General features: G+C 40.2%; 1 protein-coding gene across 1 annotated transcript in view; it reads left to right on the top strand.

The window, feature by feature from the left end:
• Positions 1 to 9109, top strand: part of Myh8 (myosin heavy chain 8) — a 32449-nt gene extending 23340 nt beyond the window's left edge. Inside the window, exons 27-38 of the mRNA XM_004645166.3 lie at positions 268 to 386; positions 512 to 708; positions 2195 to 2378; positions 2462 to 2627; positions 2726 to 2850; positions 4211 to 4519; positions 5106 to 5309; positions 6395 to 6520; positions 6607 to 6777; positions 6956 to 7060; positions 7793 to 7888; positions 8934 to 9109. Of these exons, the coding sequence (XP_004645223.1) occupies positions 268 to 386; positions 512 to 708; positions 2195 to 2378; positions 2462 to 2627; positions 2726 to 2850; positions 4211 to 4519; positions 5106 to 5309; positions 6395 to 6520; positions 6607 to 6777; positions 6956 to 7060; positions 7793 to 7888; positions 8934 to 9083 (1952 nt within the window). The 3' untranslated portion in view covers positions 9084 to 9109. The remainder of the gene's footprint in view (positions 1 to 267; positions 387 to 511; positions 709 to 2194; positions 2379 to 2461; positions 2628 to 2725; positions 2851 to 4210; positions 4520 to 5105; positions 5310 to 6394; positions 6521 to 6606; positions 6778 to 6955; positions 7061 to 7792; positions 7889 to 8933) is intronic.
• Positions 9110 to 17584: the final 8475 nt, after the last annotated feature.

Raw genomic sequence — 17584 nt, 5'->3', positions numbered from 1 at the left:
TTTTTTTTTTTTTTTTTTTGTGGTACTGGGGGTTGAACTCAGGGCCCTGTAGTATTCCCAATTTAGAGGGGTAAAATAAACTAACAGTTTTATGGGCAGGCCAAAAAGAGGAAAAAAGACCAAGCAGTTAGTTACACACCTGCTGCAATTCTGTTAATCTCCAGTTTTACACAAAATTTAGAAGCAGATAAAATGTATTTTATACATACATGAAAATTTTAGACTTGTTACACAATTCAAAAACTCCTTGACTCTTGTTATTCTTAGGTGAATATTCTCGACAGTTAGATGAGAAAGATGCTCTAGTTTCTCAGCTTTCAAGGCACAAACAAGCATCTACCCAACAGACTGAGGAGTTGAAGCGTCAGCTAGAGGAAGAAACTAAAGTGAGTTCGACCAAAAATCTTGCTAACTCATAAATTTGAGTATACTGTTAAGTTCTACCTGAGGCCCTATAAATTCAATATCACTGAGTACATGAATTTAAGCCACTGAACTGCCACTTCCACAGGCTAAGAACGCCCTGGCCCACGCACTGCAATCCTCCCGCCACGACTGTGACCTCCTACGCGAGCAGTACGAGGAGGAGCAGGAAGGCAAAGCCGAGCTGCAGAGGGCGCTGTCCAAGGCCAACACTGAGGTTGCCCAGTGGAGGACCAAGTATGAGACAGACGCCATCCAGCGCACGGAGGAGCTGGAAGAGGCCAAGTATGTTCTGTGAATACCACAGCAGCCCGGCTCAGCAACTCCTGGAAATAGTTGTGGTGACGATGATAATGATGGTGATGACGACAGCTACATAAAAACAAAAGCTAACTTATTGAATGCATACTGTGTACCTAGTCAGGCAAAGTGGCCCATGCCTGTAATCCCAGCACTCTGAGGTGTTAATACTACAATGTCACAAGCTGGAATCCAGTTTGGGCAATATAGCAATGTAGTGAGACCTTGTCTCAAAACAAAAAAAAATCAAAAGGGCTGGGATGAATTTCACTGCAAAACCATGGGTTCAATCCCCAGTACTGCAGGAAAAAAAAATACTATTCTAAATCTGTATCAGCTCATTTAGTTTTAATTACAATGTTGGATTGGTGTAATTATTTTTATCTTCATCATACAGATGAGGAAATTGAAGCTGAAAAATGTTAATCAACTAACCCAAAAGCATACTTTAATAAATAGTATAGCTGGGACCAGAACTAGATCTTGTTTCCAGTTCTCACCTTCTTAAGCACTGAGTAGACAAGATCCGCCCCTCAAAATTTATATTAGAGGCCACCAAACTGTACATGACACATAAAACTAGTCTAAATAGGGGATAGCCTTAATGTTTTCTGAGTGGAGTTGAGTATACTGTAATCGCAACACTCAGGAGGCTGAAACAGGAGAATTGCTGTGAGGTAGAGGGAAGCCTGGGCTACACAGGCTTCAAGACCAGCCTGAACTGCATACCCAGATCTTGTCTCAAAAAACAAAAAAAGGTTTAATCTTGTATAGGCCAAGCTACCTTCAATTAGACCTTCTTAGGTATCAAAGCTAAAGTCTTTTTTGTACTTTAGAGATGTATACTTGACATGCCATTCAGAATAAAACTAGAATACAGATGATTCAAGCTACAAACAAACACTCAAGCTACAAACAAAAACTTTACTTGAACTGCATGAATTGTCCTTATTTATCAATCAATTTATTTTTCTGGATAGGCTGGCCAAGTATATATGATTAGAAGAAATTGAATATCCTGTAGGGAGACAATACATACAAAGAAATGGAAGGTCTGAGAAAACAAATAAATATACTCAGTATATTTTTTGACTAATAAAATGTCTAGCTAGCCTCAAATTCTTTTTTGGGACAAGAAGGGGTCTTAACCAAATTGTCTCAGCTAATTTGCACAATGCTCCCCAATCAGAAGGTCTGAAAGGCCCACATTACTGACATAGTAAAGCAGATAGTGTTAGCACCAACAGTAGCCTCTAAGAATTCGATAACATACCCTGGGCTTGACTCCAACTATTCACCATGTAGAACCTTTCCATACAGTTTATTACTCTAGGAAGTAGTTCTGCTGCCACAGTTTTGAAAATCATGAGTTCTACAGTAAAGAACAGGACTGTGAGAAGGGGTCATAGAGGTTATCACTTTGTTCCTGTGTAGTATTGGCCAGGTCCTGACAGCAGGGCTTACTTTTCAGGAAGAAGCTGGCTCAGCGTTTGCAGGAAGCAGAGGAGCATGTAGAAGCTGTGAATGCCAAATGCGCTTCCATGGAGAAGACAAAGCAGAGGCTGCAGAATGAGGTGGAGGACCTCATGCTGGATGTGGAGAGATCGAATGCAGCCTGTGCAGCTCTGGATAAGAAGCAGAGGAACTTTGATAAGGTGGCCCATCCTGCTTCAACTTTTATGATGTTTTATGTGGTATTCCTTTTCTTGGGACAGGTTGGCAATGTCCTGTTTTGCAGGTCCTATCAGAGTGGAAACAAAAGTACGAGGAAACTCAGGCTGAACTTGAGGCCTCCCAGAAGGAGTCCCGTTCTCTCAGTACTGAGCTGTTCAAGGTGAAGAATGCCTATGAGGAATCCCTGGATCAACTTGAAACACTCAAGAGAGAAAACAAGAACTTGCAGCGTGAGTCCTTGTGACTTTCCACACCCCACATATCCCTGGCCAGACCCTTCTAAGCTGCCATCAGTCCAATCAGGTCTGCTTTGTCTGTTCATCCACAGAGGAGATTTCAGACCTCACAGAGCAAATTGCAGAGGGAGGAAAGCAAATTCATGAACTGGAAAAAATAAAGAAGCAAGTGGAACAAGAGAAATGTGACATCCAGGGTGCCTTAGAGGAAGCAGAGGTACATACTACTCTGTTGAGAGATAAATCAAATTACCGGTGAAAGCATGCAGAATGGACAGTGGTAACTGGAGTTGGACACATTATTATGGAAATAGTCATAATTTGAATCCATAAAACTTGTATAAAGGGCCACTTGCCAATCATTATCAAAAGCCTTAAAAATGTAAATACTCTGACCATCAATTCTCTTAGAATTCATCCCAACAAAATGATCTTTAAAATAAAAATGTTCAATTCAAGAACAAGGATAATCAAGTTTTAGATCAGCTAGGTGATGGAATTTTACATAGTCATTAAGTTTGATTAATATAGGAAAATAATTATGGCAGATAAAAATACATTAAAAGTGCTTTTTAAAAGCAAGACACAAGGGGCTGGAGAGATGGCTCAGTGGTCTAAAGCACCTACTTAGAACAAGCTTAGCAAAGCATCGGGGACCATGGTTCAATCCCCCAGCACCACATGCCAGCCAGCCCCGCCCCCTGGTGGGCTGAGCTGGCCACACACACACACCACACTCTCTCTCTCTCTCTCTCTCTCTCTCTCTCTCTCTCTCTCTCTCAAATAAAAAAATTAAAAAAAAAGCAAGACACAAACCTACATACTCAAATTTGATTACATAAAAATATATCAGAAAACAGACTAGAATAAAATGCCACATGAAAATAGCTATCTCTGAGTAGAGACATACGGATAGTTTTCTTGTTTTCATGAACTATCCCTACATGCTCTATTGAACATATACTACCTAATCAGAAAAACTTATAGTTTAAAATTGATACTTTCTACAGTAGTATTTCACACCATAAACATTTTAATTTATAGACTGAGAGTTAATGTTACTACAGAAAGATTTAGTACATAAATTTATTAGTATGAAAATGAACATTTGTGTATCAGAAAGCATTTTTATTACAGAACTATCTTATCTAATCTGGGCCAGCCAAATAGCTCAGCAGATTAAAGCACCAGCAACCAAGGCGCAGGGGCCGGGGATTTGATCCCCAGGCCTGCCATGCCAGCCCCGCCCTTGGGGCATGCTGAGATGGCAATTGAGACTGGGTGTGGTGGCACATGCCTGTAATCTCAACTCTTGGGAGGCTGTAAACTGGCGGATCACTATGAGTCTGATCTAGTAGTGAGACCTTGAACACCCTGTAGACCCTTTCCTAATATACCAAAAAAAAAAAAAAAAAAATAGTCTGTAGCTTGAGGAACAAAAGAATAATTTTGCTAGTAGATTTCTGGAACTGTTACTTTGTAAAACTAGACAAGCAGATGAATAAGTTTAGCTCACAGGGAATAGACTACAAATATTTGAGTTCTTTTCCATTACTAATTAGTTGTTATTTTATAAGGCATCTCTTGAACATGAAGAAGGAAAAATTCTACGTATCCAGCTTGAATTGAACCAAGTCAAGTCTGAAGTTGATAGGAAAATTGCTGAAAAAGATGAGGAAATTGACCAGCTGAAGAGAAACCACATCAGAGTCGTGGAGACAATGCAGAGCACACTGGATGCTGAGATTAGGAGCAGGAATGACGCTCTTAGAGTCAAGAAGAAGATGGAGGGAGACCTGAATGAAATGGAAATCCAGCTGAACCATGCCAACCGCTTGGCTGCAGAGAGCTTGCGGAACTATAGGAACACGCAAGGTATCCTCAAGGTACATGGGTCCTCAGCCTCTCAGATGAGTCCAGAGATTCACTCCCCACCTGCTTGACTATTCTTTTCTTCTTTTAACACATCACTATATGTAGACAAAAATAGAAGCCTGGAATTTAAAGCATAACATGATAGAAAGAGCAGAGCTTTTGGTACTAGACAGGCCTGAGGTTGAGTCTTGATTTTGTCACTTACAAGCTGCTTGGTATTAGACAATTTATTTCATCTCTTAGAACTTGTTTCTTCTTTCACAAAGAACAAAACCTCTCACCACAGAGTTATTATGCAGATCAAAACAGAAAATAGATATGGAGTACTGGGAAGGCTGCATAGAAAACGCTTCATAAATGATAAATAGTAGTGATTTGCACATAAAAAACTAGTACTTAGCAAAAGAAATAGAACAAAAACTTATGTTTTCCAATAATTCTCCATTACCCTAAGCAAGAGACAAGACAATTTTCAAGATCATTCGAAAGGCAGGCATGTTGTTTCATGTTCCTGACTCCAGTATACTCTTCCAATTTGTCCACTGGAATGTGTTCATCCTCTTCAGAATGTCTAAGACCTTTTCTATAACTTAATAGGACACCCAGCTGCACCTGGATGATGCCCTCCGGGGCCAGGAGGACCTGAAGGAGCAGTTGGCAATTGTGGAGCGCAGAGCCAACCTGCTGCAGGCTGAGGTGGAGGAGCTACAGGCCACCCTGGAGCAGACGGAGAGGAGCAGGAAAATTGTAGAGCAGGAGCTCCTGGATGCCAGTGAGCGTGTGCAGCTCCTCCATACTCAGGTGAGACAAATGCTGCTGCACTTGAAGTGATGAGTTGGGGTATAATATGGATGTACCTCATATTTATAAATCTATGTGCATGAACAAAAATGGAGGATATGCTCTAAAAGATCAGTCTGAGTTATCAGCAGTGATGGAATTATTAGTGATTCAGGTGTGTGTTCCTATTTGTCTTTTTTGGATTTTTTTTCTTTTTCTTTTTCTTTGTTTCTTTTTTGGGGGGGGCAGTACTAGGGATCGAACTCAGGATCTGGTACTTGCCAGCTATTTTTTGGATTTTTCTACCAAAAACCTTTTTTTTTTTTTTTTTTTTTTTTTTTTTTAATGTAAAAATGTTTGGCTCTTTAGATTATTTTCACTGCCATGAGGTAGAATAAACTTGGTTAAAGATACTTGTGAACTCCAAAGTTCACAATGTTCCATGCATCATTTCTTTTCAGGGGTCCTCAGCATTCAGTTTTGCTGTGTTCCCCATAACTGCCTCGCAGGGCAGTTAGCATCCCTGGCGTGTCCAGATAGTAAATGCCATAGAGACCTTTAGCTGTGGTGACACCAAAAAATGTACCCCCCATGCATTCCAAATACCTAGAGAGGGAGTTTTGCTTCACTTTGAGAACCACTGGGTTAAAATTTTGAGAAAATATTTTCATAGGACAAATTCAGAATTCCTTAAAGGAATAAATAGTGAAAGCTCACAGAGACTAGATTCCTGCTAATTGAGAAACCCCCATGCCAAGTATTCACAAAAAGAACCTATTCTTTCCTAACATGTTATGCTCAACCTTTCAAGGATAAAATGCTAGTTATATATGATGGAAATATAATTGAAAGAGCAAAACCTTATTGTCTACCAATAGGCACTCTTAAACTCCAGAGTCCTTACTGCAAATCAAGTGAGCGTTTGGGCATTAAAGTGTTGTAGACTTCCCAATCTTGCACATGACTCCTATTTTGCACTGAAAAAATACTAACATCTAATGAAATGTAACATCAAGTACCTTGTATGATCCAACAATATAACATTTGTAAAATCCCATTACGGCAAACAAACTATAAATTTTATAAATTTTCACCATTTTTAACAGAACACTGGCCTCATCAACACAAAGAAAAAACTGGAAAATGATGTCTCACAACTCCAGAGTGAAATGGAAGAAGTAATTCAAGAATCACGCAATGCAGAAGAGAAGGCCAAGAAGGCCATCACTGATGTGAGCAGAGGGGAATCCAGCAGTGGCGAGTCTGAAGCCTGCTGTGCTCTCTCACTCCCTACCTGACTCTCTTCTCTGCTCACCAGGCCGCCATGATGGCCGAGGAGCTGAAGAAGGAGCAGGACACCAGTGCCCACCTGGAGCGGATGAAGAAGAACCTGGAGCAGACAGTGAAAGACCTGCAGCACCGTCTGGATGAGGCTGAGCAGCTGGCACTGAAGGGTGGCAAGAAGCAGATCCAGAAGCTGGAGGCCAGGGTGGGTGTCTCAATCTCCAAGCCTGAGAAAGGAAAAAGGCTTACCACCCCTCCTCCCCCATCTCTTTGTATGGAGTCCCATTCTTGTGCTGGAGTCAGTGCTACCCAACTTATACCTTAGCAGCTCCTGAGCAAACTGATTATCCCCAAGATTGGGTTTGGATCTTTCTTAATTGCAGGTACGTGAACTTGAAGGGGAGGTTGAAAATGAACAGAAACGCAATGCTGAGGCAGTTAAAGGGTTACGGAAGCACGAGAGAAGAGTAAAAGAACTCACTTACCAGGTAACAAAAACAGCTTTCAAGAATATCTAGACTTCCTACCCAGAAGAAAAGTGAGCATTTCTGACACTTACAAACAGACAAAAAACAACTCCCTACATAGAAGGGGTAAAAGGCACAGTTGTTTATCACAAACTTATACTAAACTAGGAAGATTAGGAAAGCCTTTAGAAAATACAATAGGGCTGAGAGTAGAGTTCAGTGGGAGAGCATATGATTAATATACGAGGGGCCCTGGGCTCAATCCCCAGTGAAAGGAAGGGACACAGGAAGGAAGAGAGGGATGGAGTAAGGGAAAGAGAAAAGAAGAAAGAAGGGATAGTGGGAGAGAGAACAGGACAGGGAGAAGGAAAGAGGAAGAGAGATGAAAATGACAAAAGAGAAAAAAGAATGTAGGTATGAAGGCCAGATAAACTGGCTATTACTCTAGCTTTTTGAACTTGAGTAAATTACTTAACACTCTAAGCTTTAGTTTATCTACCTATAAAAGAAAAGTAAGAGTATCTCCCAGAGCAGGGAGATACGGATTAGAGAAGATACTTGTAATTGCCTACTACACTGTCTGCACACAGCAGATATCCAGCAAGAGTGGCTATCATTACAATCATGAGCAAAGCCTCAGAGTTGGTCAGGCTTATCCCAGGGCCACCTGCTGGAATACCAAGCAGTTTATTTTACCACCCACAGTAGAGCTTTTTGGGGTTGGGTGAACATAATTTTTTTTCAAACTTTCAGACTGAGGAAGATCGCAAGAATATTCTCAGGCTGCAGGACCTCGTGGATAAATTGCAGGCAAAGGTGAAATCATACAAAAGACAAGCTGAAGAAGCTGTGAGTACCTCTAATCCCTTTCTTGAGATTGAAAATGTGCTAAAAAAAAAATGTTAATGAAGAAGGACAGTCAGAATCATACATTTTAGAGACTTTTTTTTTTTTGCAAATATGAATTTACACCCTGCATCTCAATTATAGAACAGGACTTCAAAAGGATACACTTTTATTACTAAGAAATTTATAAGGCTGGGGAAAAAAATAAGTTCCAAATAACCCACCTTATTAGACAGCTGCAAGGAATACAGCAAAAACTGTAACACCAGGATAAACATCCTTCTCCCTTCACATACACAAAATCAGGTATTCTCCAAAACCAAACATTAATCCTTTATCCCAGCTGATCCATTCACTCATGAGCAGTGTCAGGAGTAGGGCTCTTCTCCCCACATCTGTTGTAACTGTTCTCAGAACATGTTCAAAGGGCTGGGCATGTAGTTCAGTGATGGGGTATGTGCTTAACATGTATGGCACCCTAGGCTCATTCCCCAGCACAGCAAAGGTTTGGAAGTTTCATCAGCTATATTCTCCCCCTACACACCTATTATTCCAGACATAAGTGGTAGGTACAATGGAGGCAGGAAGGAAGAAAAAGAAAGAAGAAAGAGAAAGGCACAAATGATAATGAATCAAACCAGTACCAACAGAGGTGCTCTTTCCTCCTAGCCCCACTTTTCCCCTTTCTCTACATAGGAGGAACAAAATATATGACAAAACAATATTTAGTGGGATTTTAGCAAAGCTACAGACTTACAATTACTAACTGAGCTCTATAAAGGTTTCTTTCTCCTTTCCATCCAAGACATGTACCAGGAGTGGATGTGTGGTTTTGACGAGAGGATGTCCCCTCCAATAGAAAACTGTTTTCTCTTTCATCCTTTCAAGTGAAAATTGCAATTGAATTTACAAATTCTATCCAGATTTGAAGCCTGTCACAACATACAGCACATGAGGAAATATTTGATTGGAGAAATACAATCCTGTGTGGTGGTGGGTGCGAGGAAAACCGCAAAGTCTAATTCTGACACTCCCACTTTCCTCCTAGGAGGAACAATCCAACGCTAATCTAGCAAAATTCCGTAAGCTCCAACATGAGCTGGAGGAGGCCGAGGAAAGGGCTGACATCGCCGAATCTCAGGTCAACAAACTTCGAGTGAAAAACCGTGAGGTTCACACAAAAATCAGTGCAGAGTAAACACACTTGCCCAGTGCTACCAAGTGTCTGAAGAAATGCACACAATGTGCTGATTTTAGTCACTTGCTCTATCATGTTTATTTTTCTCTTAGTGTTAAATAAATAAAAACTACAATAAACTAACTAGCAGACTTTCATTTTTTTTTCCCTGACAAGGTATTAACTTTCAAATACAGCTCTCACTTAAATATTATTTTTAATGGATGTTTGTTTGTTTTTGTACTGGCATCAAACTTGGAACCTTGCATGTTCCAGGTGGGCACTTATGCCACTGAGCTATTTCCCTACCCCCTATTTTTAATGTTATATATGACCTTACACAGCATTCAATATTTTGTACTTCTGTTATAACCCAGCAGACCCTTTCTCACCTCTGTTCTCCCCAAGTATCTTTTCCAGGTCTTGTTTTCATTACCTCTCTCTAGATTGTTGCAAATAATTGAGGTAAATACTCTGTAGGTGCTTCTCCAGACACCATGTAATTCATCTCCACTCCACAAACAAATGCTCGTATCTACTAGTTCCACTAGTTTTAAGTTCTGTAAGCTTCAAGCATCTGAGAATTTAACATTCCACAAGAACAGAAAGGCAATAAACAACAATAAAAAAAGCTATATAATATGTCATATGATAAGTACCAGAGGGAAATCTAAAAGCAGAGGAGGACAGCTACTACATTTTAGAGAGCAGTCAGGGAAGGCCTCTCTAACTTGAACTATCATTTGATCAGAGACCTGAGGAAGCAAGAGAATAATGTGCTATATGAGTACATGAGGTAACAATATTTCCAGGCAGAGAGAATGGCAGAAATTCCAAAAGCCCTACAGCGGGGCTGAATGAGAATGTTACAAAGACAGGGAGAAGGCTGCATGGCTACGGATCTCAAGAAGCAAGACCAAAAATTATGATACAAGAGCAAAATTAGAGGGCCAGGTCAAGTAGGACCCATTGGCTATTCTATAGCCTCACTTTTGCCTTTATTCAGTGAGGCAGAAAATCAAAACCATAATCATAAAAAACACTGAAAGTAAACATCACAGAAAATTACTGTGACCTTAGCTTGTACAAAGATTTCTCAGCAATAGCAGCAAAAAGCATGAGCCATGAAGAAAAAATTAGACTTCACCCAAATTTAAAGCTTTTGCTTTTGAAAACCACTTTTAGAATGAAAAGACCAACACCAGTGAAAAGATAATATTTGCACTTCATATCCATCTCTAAGAGACTTGTATCCAGAATAAACAAACCTAAAAAGCCAATAAAGAAGAAAACTGTAAAATGCAAAGGGCTTAAACAAACATTGCACTAAAGAAGACATACAGAATTTCAAACAGAGACACCTGAAAAACTTCTCAATGTCATGGGTCATTAGGAAAATAAAACCCAGTGAAACACAACTATTACAAAAACAAAAGGACTGAGTATTGGACCAGAGGAAGAACTGGACCTCTTCTGCCTCCTAATCATAATGTAAAACAGTACAACCACTTGGGGAAACAGTTTTGACAGCTTCTCATTTTTTATTTTTGTTTTGTTTTTTTGTGGTACTGGGGATTGAACTCAGGACCCTGCACTTGCCAGGCAAGCACTTATTCTACTGAGCTATCTTCCCGGGCCCATTGACAGCTTCTGGAAAAACCAAGAAATTATCCATATGATCCAGCCATTCCACTTCTAGTTATTTACTCAAGAGAAATGAAAATATAAGTCCCAATTTGCACACAAAAGTTCACAGAATATTTATTTCTAATGGTCAAAAACTAGAAAGAATTCAAATGTCTATCAATAGGTAAATGGGTAAATAAATTGTAGTATAAGCATACAATATATTACTGAGCAAAAAAGGAAATAAACTTAACATAAAAATGAGTAAATCTGCCCAGTGACCGGGGTTCCATCCCTGGCACCACATGCTGCACCAGCCCAACCCCCGAGCATGCTGACTGGTCACCAAGACCTGGTGTGGTGGTACACATCTGCAATCCCAACACTGGGGAGGCTGAAAACAGAAGGATCACTAGGAGTTCGAGCTGCATAGTAAGATCCTGTACCAAATACATAAAAAGAGTAAATTTCAAGATAATTACACTCAAAGCAGCCAGATCCTCCCACCAACCTACTCTATAATTTTATATGTATAAAATTCTAGAGAATGAAAATGAATCTGTAGTGATCAAAGGCAAAGCAGTGGTTTCCCAGAGTGGCAAAGGAAAGGGTTGTGTGGGGTATAGAGGGACAGTGGGTGAGATTACAAGTAGGAAATTTCTGAGGCTGATGAACTTGTTAATTATCTTGACTAAGAGAAGATGGTTTTGCAGGTGTACATGTCAAAACTTAACACTATATAACTAAATATAGACAATGTATTGTTACACCTCCACAAAGCCATGTAGAAATCAATGGGAGAAATACTACAATTACAACCCTTTTGGGAAATAATATTAGAATGTCATATGCCACACTTTAAAAGCCAGAACTAGAACTTCTGATTAAACCTAGTTATCAGTATATTGACATTTTACTAAGTTGAGTCTTCCAACTCATGACTAGTCTGTTCTCCATTAACAGGTCTTCTCTCGTATATCAAAGAAATTTGCTTTGTAGTTTTCCACATAAAGGTCCTGTATATACTTTATTAAATTTACAGCTAATTTTTTTTAACCTATCATACATGGTGTTGTCCAGACATTCCTCAACCTAACAGTTACAGAATTCATGGCAAATTGAAAATATCATCATAAGTCATTCATTTAATAAACTGCCTTCCCAACCACCCGACCCTAGCGTCACAAGACACTAGATATGGGTGTTTCCTGTGACTGTGAAGCTGACTGAGAACTGCAACTTGAGAAACAATTATACTTCCCATGCACCTACAAAAGGACCAAATTTCAAAATCCTAAGTGTAGTTTCTACTGAATGCATGTTGGTTTCACACTAGTACAAAGTCAAACAGTTCTAAGAAGGGATCATCACAGGTTAGGAACTCTGTGGTTAATGCTATGAGAAATTTTTCAAAACATGTTTTTCTAAAAACATAAAAAAAAAATAAAATGCTCGCAGATTGATGCCCCAATTTTATATGTAAGAATACAAGCATGCATGGAGGAGAGGGTATCAAACGATGTAAACCAAAGTAGAGAGTACCTCTATACTAAAATTATAAGTATGTGCACAAATGTTAAAAGATACAAAATTACAGCTAAAGAGCAGTAATAAATTTAAGTGATATACTGCACAGCATGGTGAGTATAGCTAATGGCAATGTATTGTATTCTTGAAAAATGCTGGTGGTGGATATGAATATTCTCACCAAAAAACAGCTATGTAACATTCATTAACTAGTTAGATTTAAACACTCCATTATAGATTTCAAAGCATTATGTACATGGTAAACACATCCAATTTTGTACATGTAAAAGATAATACATCTGAAAAACTAAAATTTTCTTTTGGAATGAATGATTAATTTTTCAATGAGCTGTACATCTTCGGGAATTTTTAAAAGGCTCGTTCTTCTTAAAATAACTAAAAATTAGCACCCTGTAAGAAGATTTCACATCCACTTCTTCGCAGAGACCTGGATGTAGCCGACAACAGAGGTAAAGAAGAGAGGGTCATTTGATGGATGAGACCATTAACACAGCTGCTAGGAGCCTCTGCCTTTCATCCAAGCTTTTGGTAAGGATTAACATTCCAGGGCTAACCCCCAGCAGCTGTCAGCAGCAAACTTAAATTCTGCCTCCTGGCTGTGGCAGAGGCCGAGCACATGTTGCACGTATCCATGTCCCAAGGCACCTTCACTGCAGGCTTCAGTAGTCACATTTTCCTAAGCGGGAAGCTGAGGAATCAGCTGTGGGCCGATCCTTAAGCCTTTCTTAAGCAAGGAATTTACCAGCTTGATAACTCCCACCCCGTCTCCAAGGGTCACCAAGATACTGCTTCTAGAGGCCACAAGGAGAAACAAGGCCTTCGCTGTGAAGGAGAAAAATACCCTGCCTCGCGGAGCATACCCAAAACCCGGCTTTGCTCAGAATCCGCTGGACCAAGCTTCCCAAGAGGGCAGATTATTTTCTCAGCTCTTCACAGGAACGATGGCCCCTGGCACTTTTGGGGAAACTGAGATGTGGAGCAATGGTAGGTCTCAAATTAGGAGAAATTCTGTGAAAAGCACGGTTAAGGAATATAAAACTCTGGACAACAGGTTTATCGTTCTTTCCACTATTCTGAAAAATATTCAATTCATTCAGATTTTGGTACCCAAACTTGATGTGCTATGACATATTGTATAGGAACACACCATGTATATGCAACATAATAACACGTGTATATACGGGCACTAGAAAAACTTCAAATAGAATGTTGACTTAAGAATTTTCTAAAAATTTCCTTTTGGCCCAGTCTTTTCCTGTGTGCCTTTTCTTTCTTCCTTCAGTTATTTTTATTTGTTCCAGTTATTTTTATTTGTTGTTGTTGACTCATAGTGATCCACTGTCTCAGCCTCCCCAGCGCTGGGATTACAGGCGTGGGCCACCATGCCCATTTCCGGGTCCGGCATAGCGCCCTGGGACTGAGGATGCAACCCGAGTCCTGGAGCTTGCCAGGAAGGCGCTTGGACCGCTGAGCTGTCTCCCCTCCCCCTGTACCTCTCCTTTAATCCCTTCTAGGCCCAATTTCACACACAGCCCACCATAGGTCTACACAATTAATCTGTGAATAAAGGCCGCCCCCCCCCGGTCCCCTGCCCACCTTCCAACGCCTACTTACTGCCGGCCAGCCGGGGCAATCTGGCGATTTAGGAAGACCCTGTTTAAAATTAACAGGAAAACAAAACAAGACAAGTAGGGAATTCACAGAGACGCCCTGGAGCCGCAGGCTGCTTCCCGCCTTGCCCAGATCCTGTCAGCTGAACTCTCGCGAGATTGCTGGGACCCGGAAGTGGTTTCTCCCTTTTTCTGAGCCAAGTCTCTCCCAGGAGCCCTTGGGTATCTCCAAGGCGCTCAGCTCTGTACTCCGACTACAAAATAAAGGCGTAATAAACTTTTAATACTTGGAACAGTGCCTGCTTATGCAAAGCTGTTTGTTGAATAAAAAGCCAATATTCAGGGTGGTCCTTTTTGACCAAGTGAAGCAATGTTGAGTAGAAAAAGAGCAAGTGAAACACCACGAGACCTCATTCGTTTGTGGAATCATTCAAAAGCTGATCTCCTGGAAGCAGGCAGAACAAGCCAGACTTGGTGGTGGATCATGCAATTCGCTGCTTGGAGGCTGAGGCAGGAGGAGCACAAATTGGAGTTTAGCATAGGCAATTTAGCAAGAGTATGTGAAAAAAAAATTTTTTTTTAAGGGCAAATGGCTGGGAAGGCATACATGTCTAGGAAGAGATGGGAAAGGTAGGGCAGGGAGGAGGAAGGAGAAAGAAGGAGGAGAGGGAGAGGGGAAAGGAAAGAAGAGAGAGCAGTGGAAAGGGGGTAAAGGAAGACACAATGGTTCTCAGAGCCGCAGCCTGGGAAGGTGCCCGGGGAAAGGAGGATGAGAAGAGATGATCAGTGGTACAAAATTACAACAAATAGAAGTAATTCTGTTGTGTTACACAGTAGGACAAACACTGACAACAATAAGGTGTTGTATGGTTTAAAATAGCTAAAAAAGAACATATAGAACAGCCTCACCCCCCCAAAAAAAAAGGCATGAGGAAATTGATATTTCACTGTCCTGATTTGATCAATGTACAGTGTTTATCTGGGTGTGGTCATGCATGCCTATAATCCCAGCTATTTGGTCCCAACTACTTGAGAGGCTAAAGCAGGAGGATCACAAATCCTAGTGAAGATTGGGCAACTCGGCAATTTAGCAAGACCTGTCTCTAAATAAAAATAAATTAAAAGGTCTGGGATGCAGCTCTATGTGAAGATATTAGGTCTAATTTCCAATACTGAAAAAAAAAAGTTTCACATATCGAATTAGTTATAGATAGTCAGTTATCCTTTATATATAACTATAAAGTATTAATAAAGTAAACTTTAAAGAAAAAAGAACAGGCAACAGAGCCACTATGCCACACAGAATAAGGAGAAATAAAATTGCCTTTTTGTAAATAACAACTGACATTTAAAACTCAGTTTGGCAGCTGGGTTTGGAACTCAGTATCAGAGCACATGCTTACTTTGTGCAAGGCCCTGAGTTTGATCAGCAGTAATGAAAACATTACTTAATTTAATTCAACCCAAAGTTCTTATGTGAGTTTCTTAGGGTCTACACTATCTCTGCTGCACTTCATTCCCAATACTGGTTCACCCTGGCCCTGGCCTTCTGTCCCTGTGCAGTCATGTGCACTTCCTGGGGCCTTGGCTCTGGCTCCTCTGCTGGGAGTACTGCTCTGTTTTGACACTGTTGTGGCTTACTCCTTCCCTTGAGCAGTGTCACCTCCAATATTACCTCTTAGGAAAAACTTTCACCGATTGATCTATTTGACACTGCACATCTACTGTTTCCTTACCCTCTTGATTCTTTCGTTTGAAGCATTTATTACTAATTCACATTCTATGTGTATTTGCCTATTGTCTCCCCCCATATACACACACACACACTAGACTATAATTTACAGGAGGGCAGAATGTAAAATCTTCCCAGCTCATGGTAGGCCTGCCATAAATGTTTGATGAATAAACAGTTGAATGAGGGCAAACTCTCCCGATGTTGCGGAATCTCTGCTAGGTATGTGCCACCACATACAGCTTTGTAACTACTGTGCCACAGCTTTGACAGCAATTCCATGTGCAAATTTCTTCATCATCCTAGCTCAGTGGGAGATCTCAAACGGGTTCCATCAAGCTATATCTTGAGGTCAGACTTAAGACAAGCCATGGTCAGTTGGTGGGCCTCACAGATAGCAACAAAAAAAGACATAAAATAACCACATAGATGACATTGACACATTGGCAATAGTTAATGAGTCCCTAGAAGTTCATGATTCCTAAATCTCAGGCTCTTCTGTTGACATAGTCTCAACCACTCTCCCTCTTTCCCAAGTTAGCGTGTTGCTTCTGGACAGTACCATGTCATGTATCATTCACTCACTCAATTGCCACAAGAAACTTATGAGTCAGGTATTACTATTATCCCCATTTTAAAGATGAATAATCTGAAGTTTAGGCTAAGTAATGGCCCAAATTCACATAATGGGTCACATAACTTCACATAAATGGTCAAGTCAGAATCCCATTCACCCAACTTTTAATTCCCAAGGTCTATTCTTAGTTACTACACTAACCTACATATTTTTATAATATAAACACATATTTTGACTATATCCAGGAAAGAATTTGGGGGAAGCATCATTTAAGACCCCAGAGGTATTAATTCATTTGTTGTGTTTTTCTTAGTTCTGATAAGGGTTAAAGCAGCCAGAGTATCAAAACTTAGCTGATGGACAGAGTCAAATGGCCAAGGATCCTAACTCTCACAGGCATGAGTCAAGGTTGTGAAGCCAGGCAAGAAAGTCTCCAGCTTAGAATTTCTTCTCTAAACGGAATGTTTCCAGGCCAACCAAATAATCTCTCTGTGTTGTTTTCAGAGAAGGACAGGCTGGGTTTGTGTGTAAGTCTGAGCAGTGGTCACAATTCTGAGGGCATTAGCATCTTAGTGGGTCTTGCAAAGCCAGAAGCAGCTGTGTTGCAGTGAAAAGACAAGTGATCTTGGAGTCCCAAGATGTTTGCTTCAGTTCACGTTCTGCTCTCAGTAGCTGTCTCACTTCACGGAGGCTGTTCCTCATCTGTAAAACTGTAAGAAGTTACCTCCCACATGCCATTTAATGAGGATCAATTTAGATAACGGTCTTGTTAACCCCATCAACATTTAGCTTTGCAAAATTCAGGAGGTAAATGCCAGTGGTAAAGAAGGTTGTGTTATATTTGAAAGTTCTGAACTTTCTCTCTTGATTTGAATACAATGAAGAGGAGTCAGTTTCTAGATTTAGCATGAATTGATCTGCCCAAACAGAACCTCAGTTTCCAGTTGTATAAGTAGGAGTCAGACTACATGATATGCAAATCTCACAGTTTCAGAATCTAATATTCATATTCAAATTTTTAGCTAACCAATTTCAACATGATTAGCATCATTCACTAATATACCTGTGCTATTCAACCTGTAATCCCAGCACTAGGAAGGCTGAAAATAGGAGGATCACTATGAGTCCAAGCTGTGTAGTAAGACTCTCTCCAAATACATTTAAAAAAAGGCACACAGGTATTCTTTATTAGTAAATAGTAGACAGCATTAAGTATACTAAAAGAAATGTCTCCAGAAAAAAAAAAATTGGAGAAAATATTGGACTAAACATGAGCCCTTGTTCTCCATGTGAGGAATGTATAGTATATTTTCTTTCCGTAGAAAATTTCACTTGGTCTGTGTCTTTTACTAAGGTTAAATAATAAATTTCTCAATTTAAAAAATATGTCCCTGTGCTATGACTTTCAACACAGAAATTTCTGCTCCTG

Source organism: Octodon degus, unplaced genomic scaffold (assembly GCF_000260255.1).
Source record: "Octodon degus isolate 3935 unplaced genomic scaffold, OctDeg1.0 scaffold00219, whole genome shotgun sequence".
Lineage (NCBI taxonomy): Eukaryota > Metazoa > Chordata > Mammalia > Rodentia > Octodontidae > Octodon > Octodon degus.
This window is presented reverse-complemented; position numbering and strand designations above follow the sequence as displayed.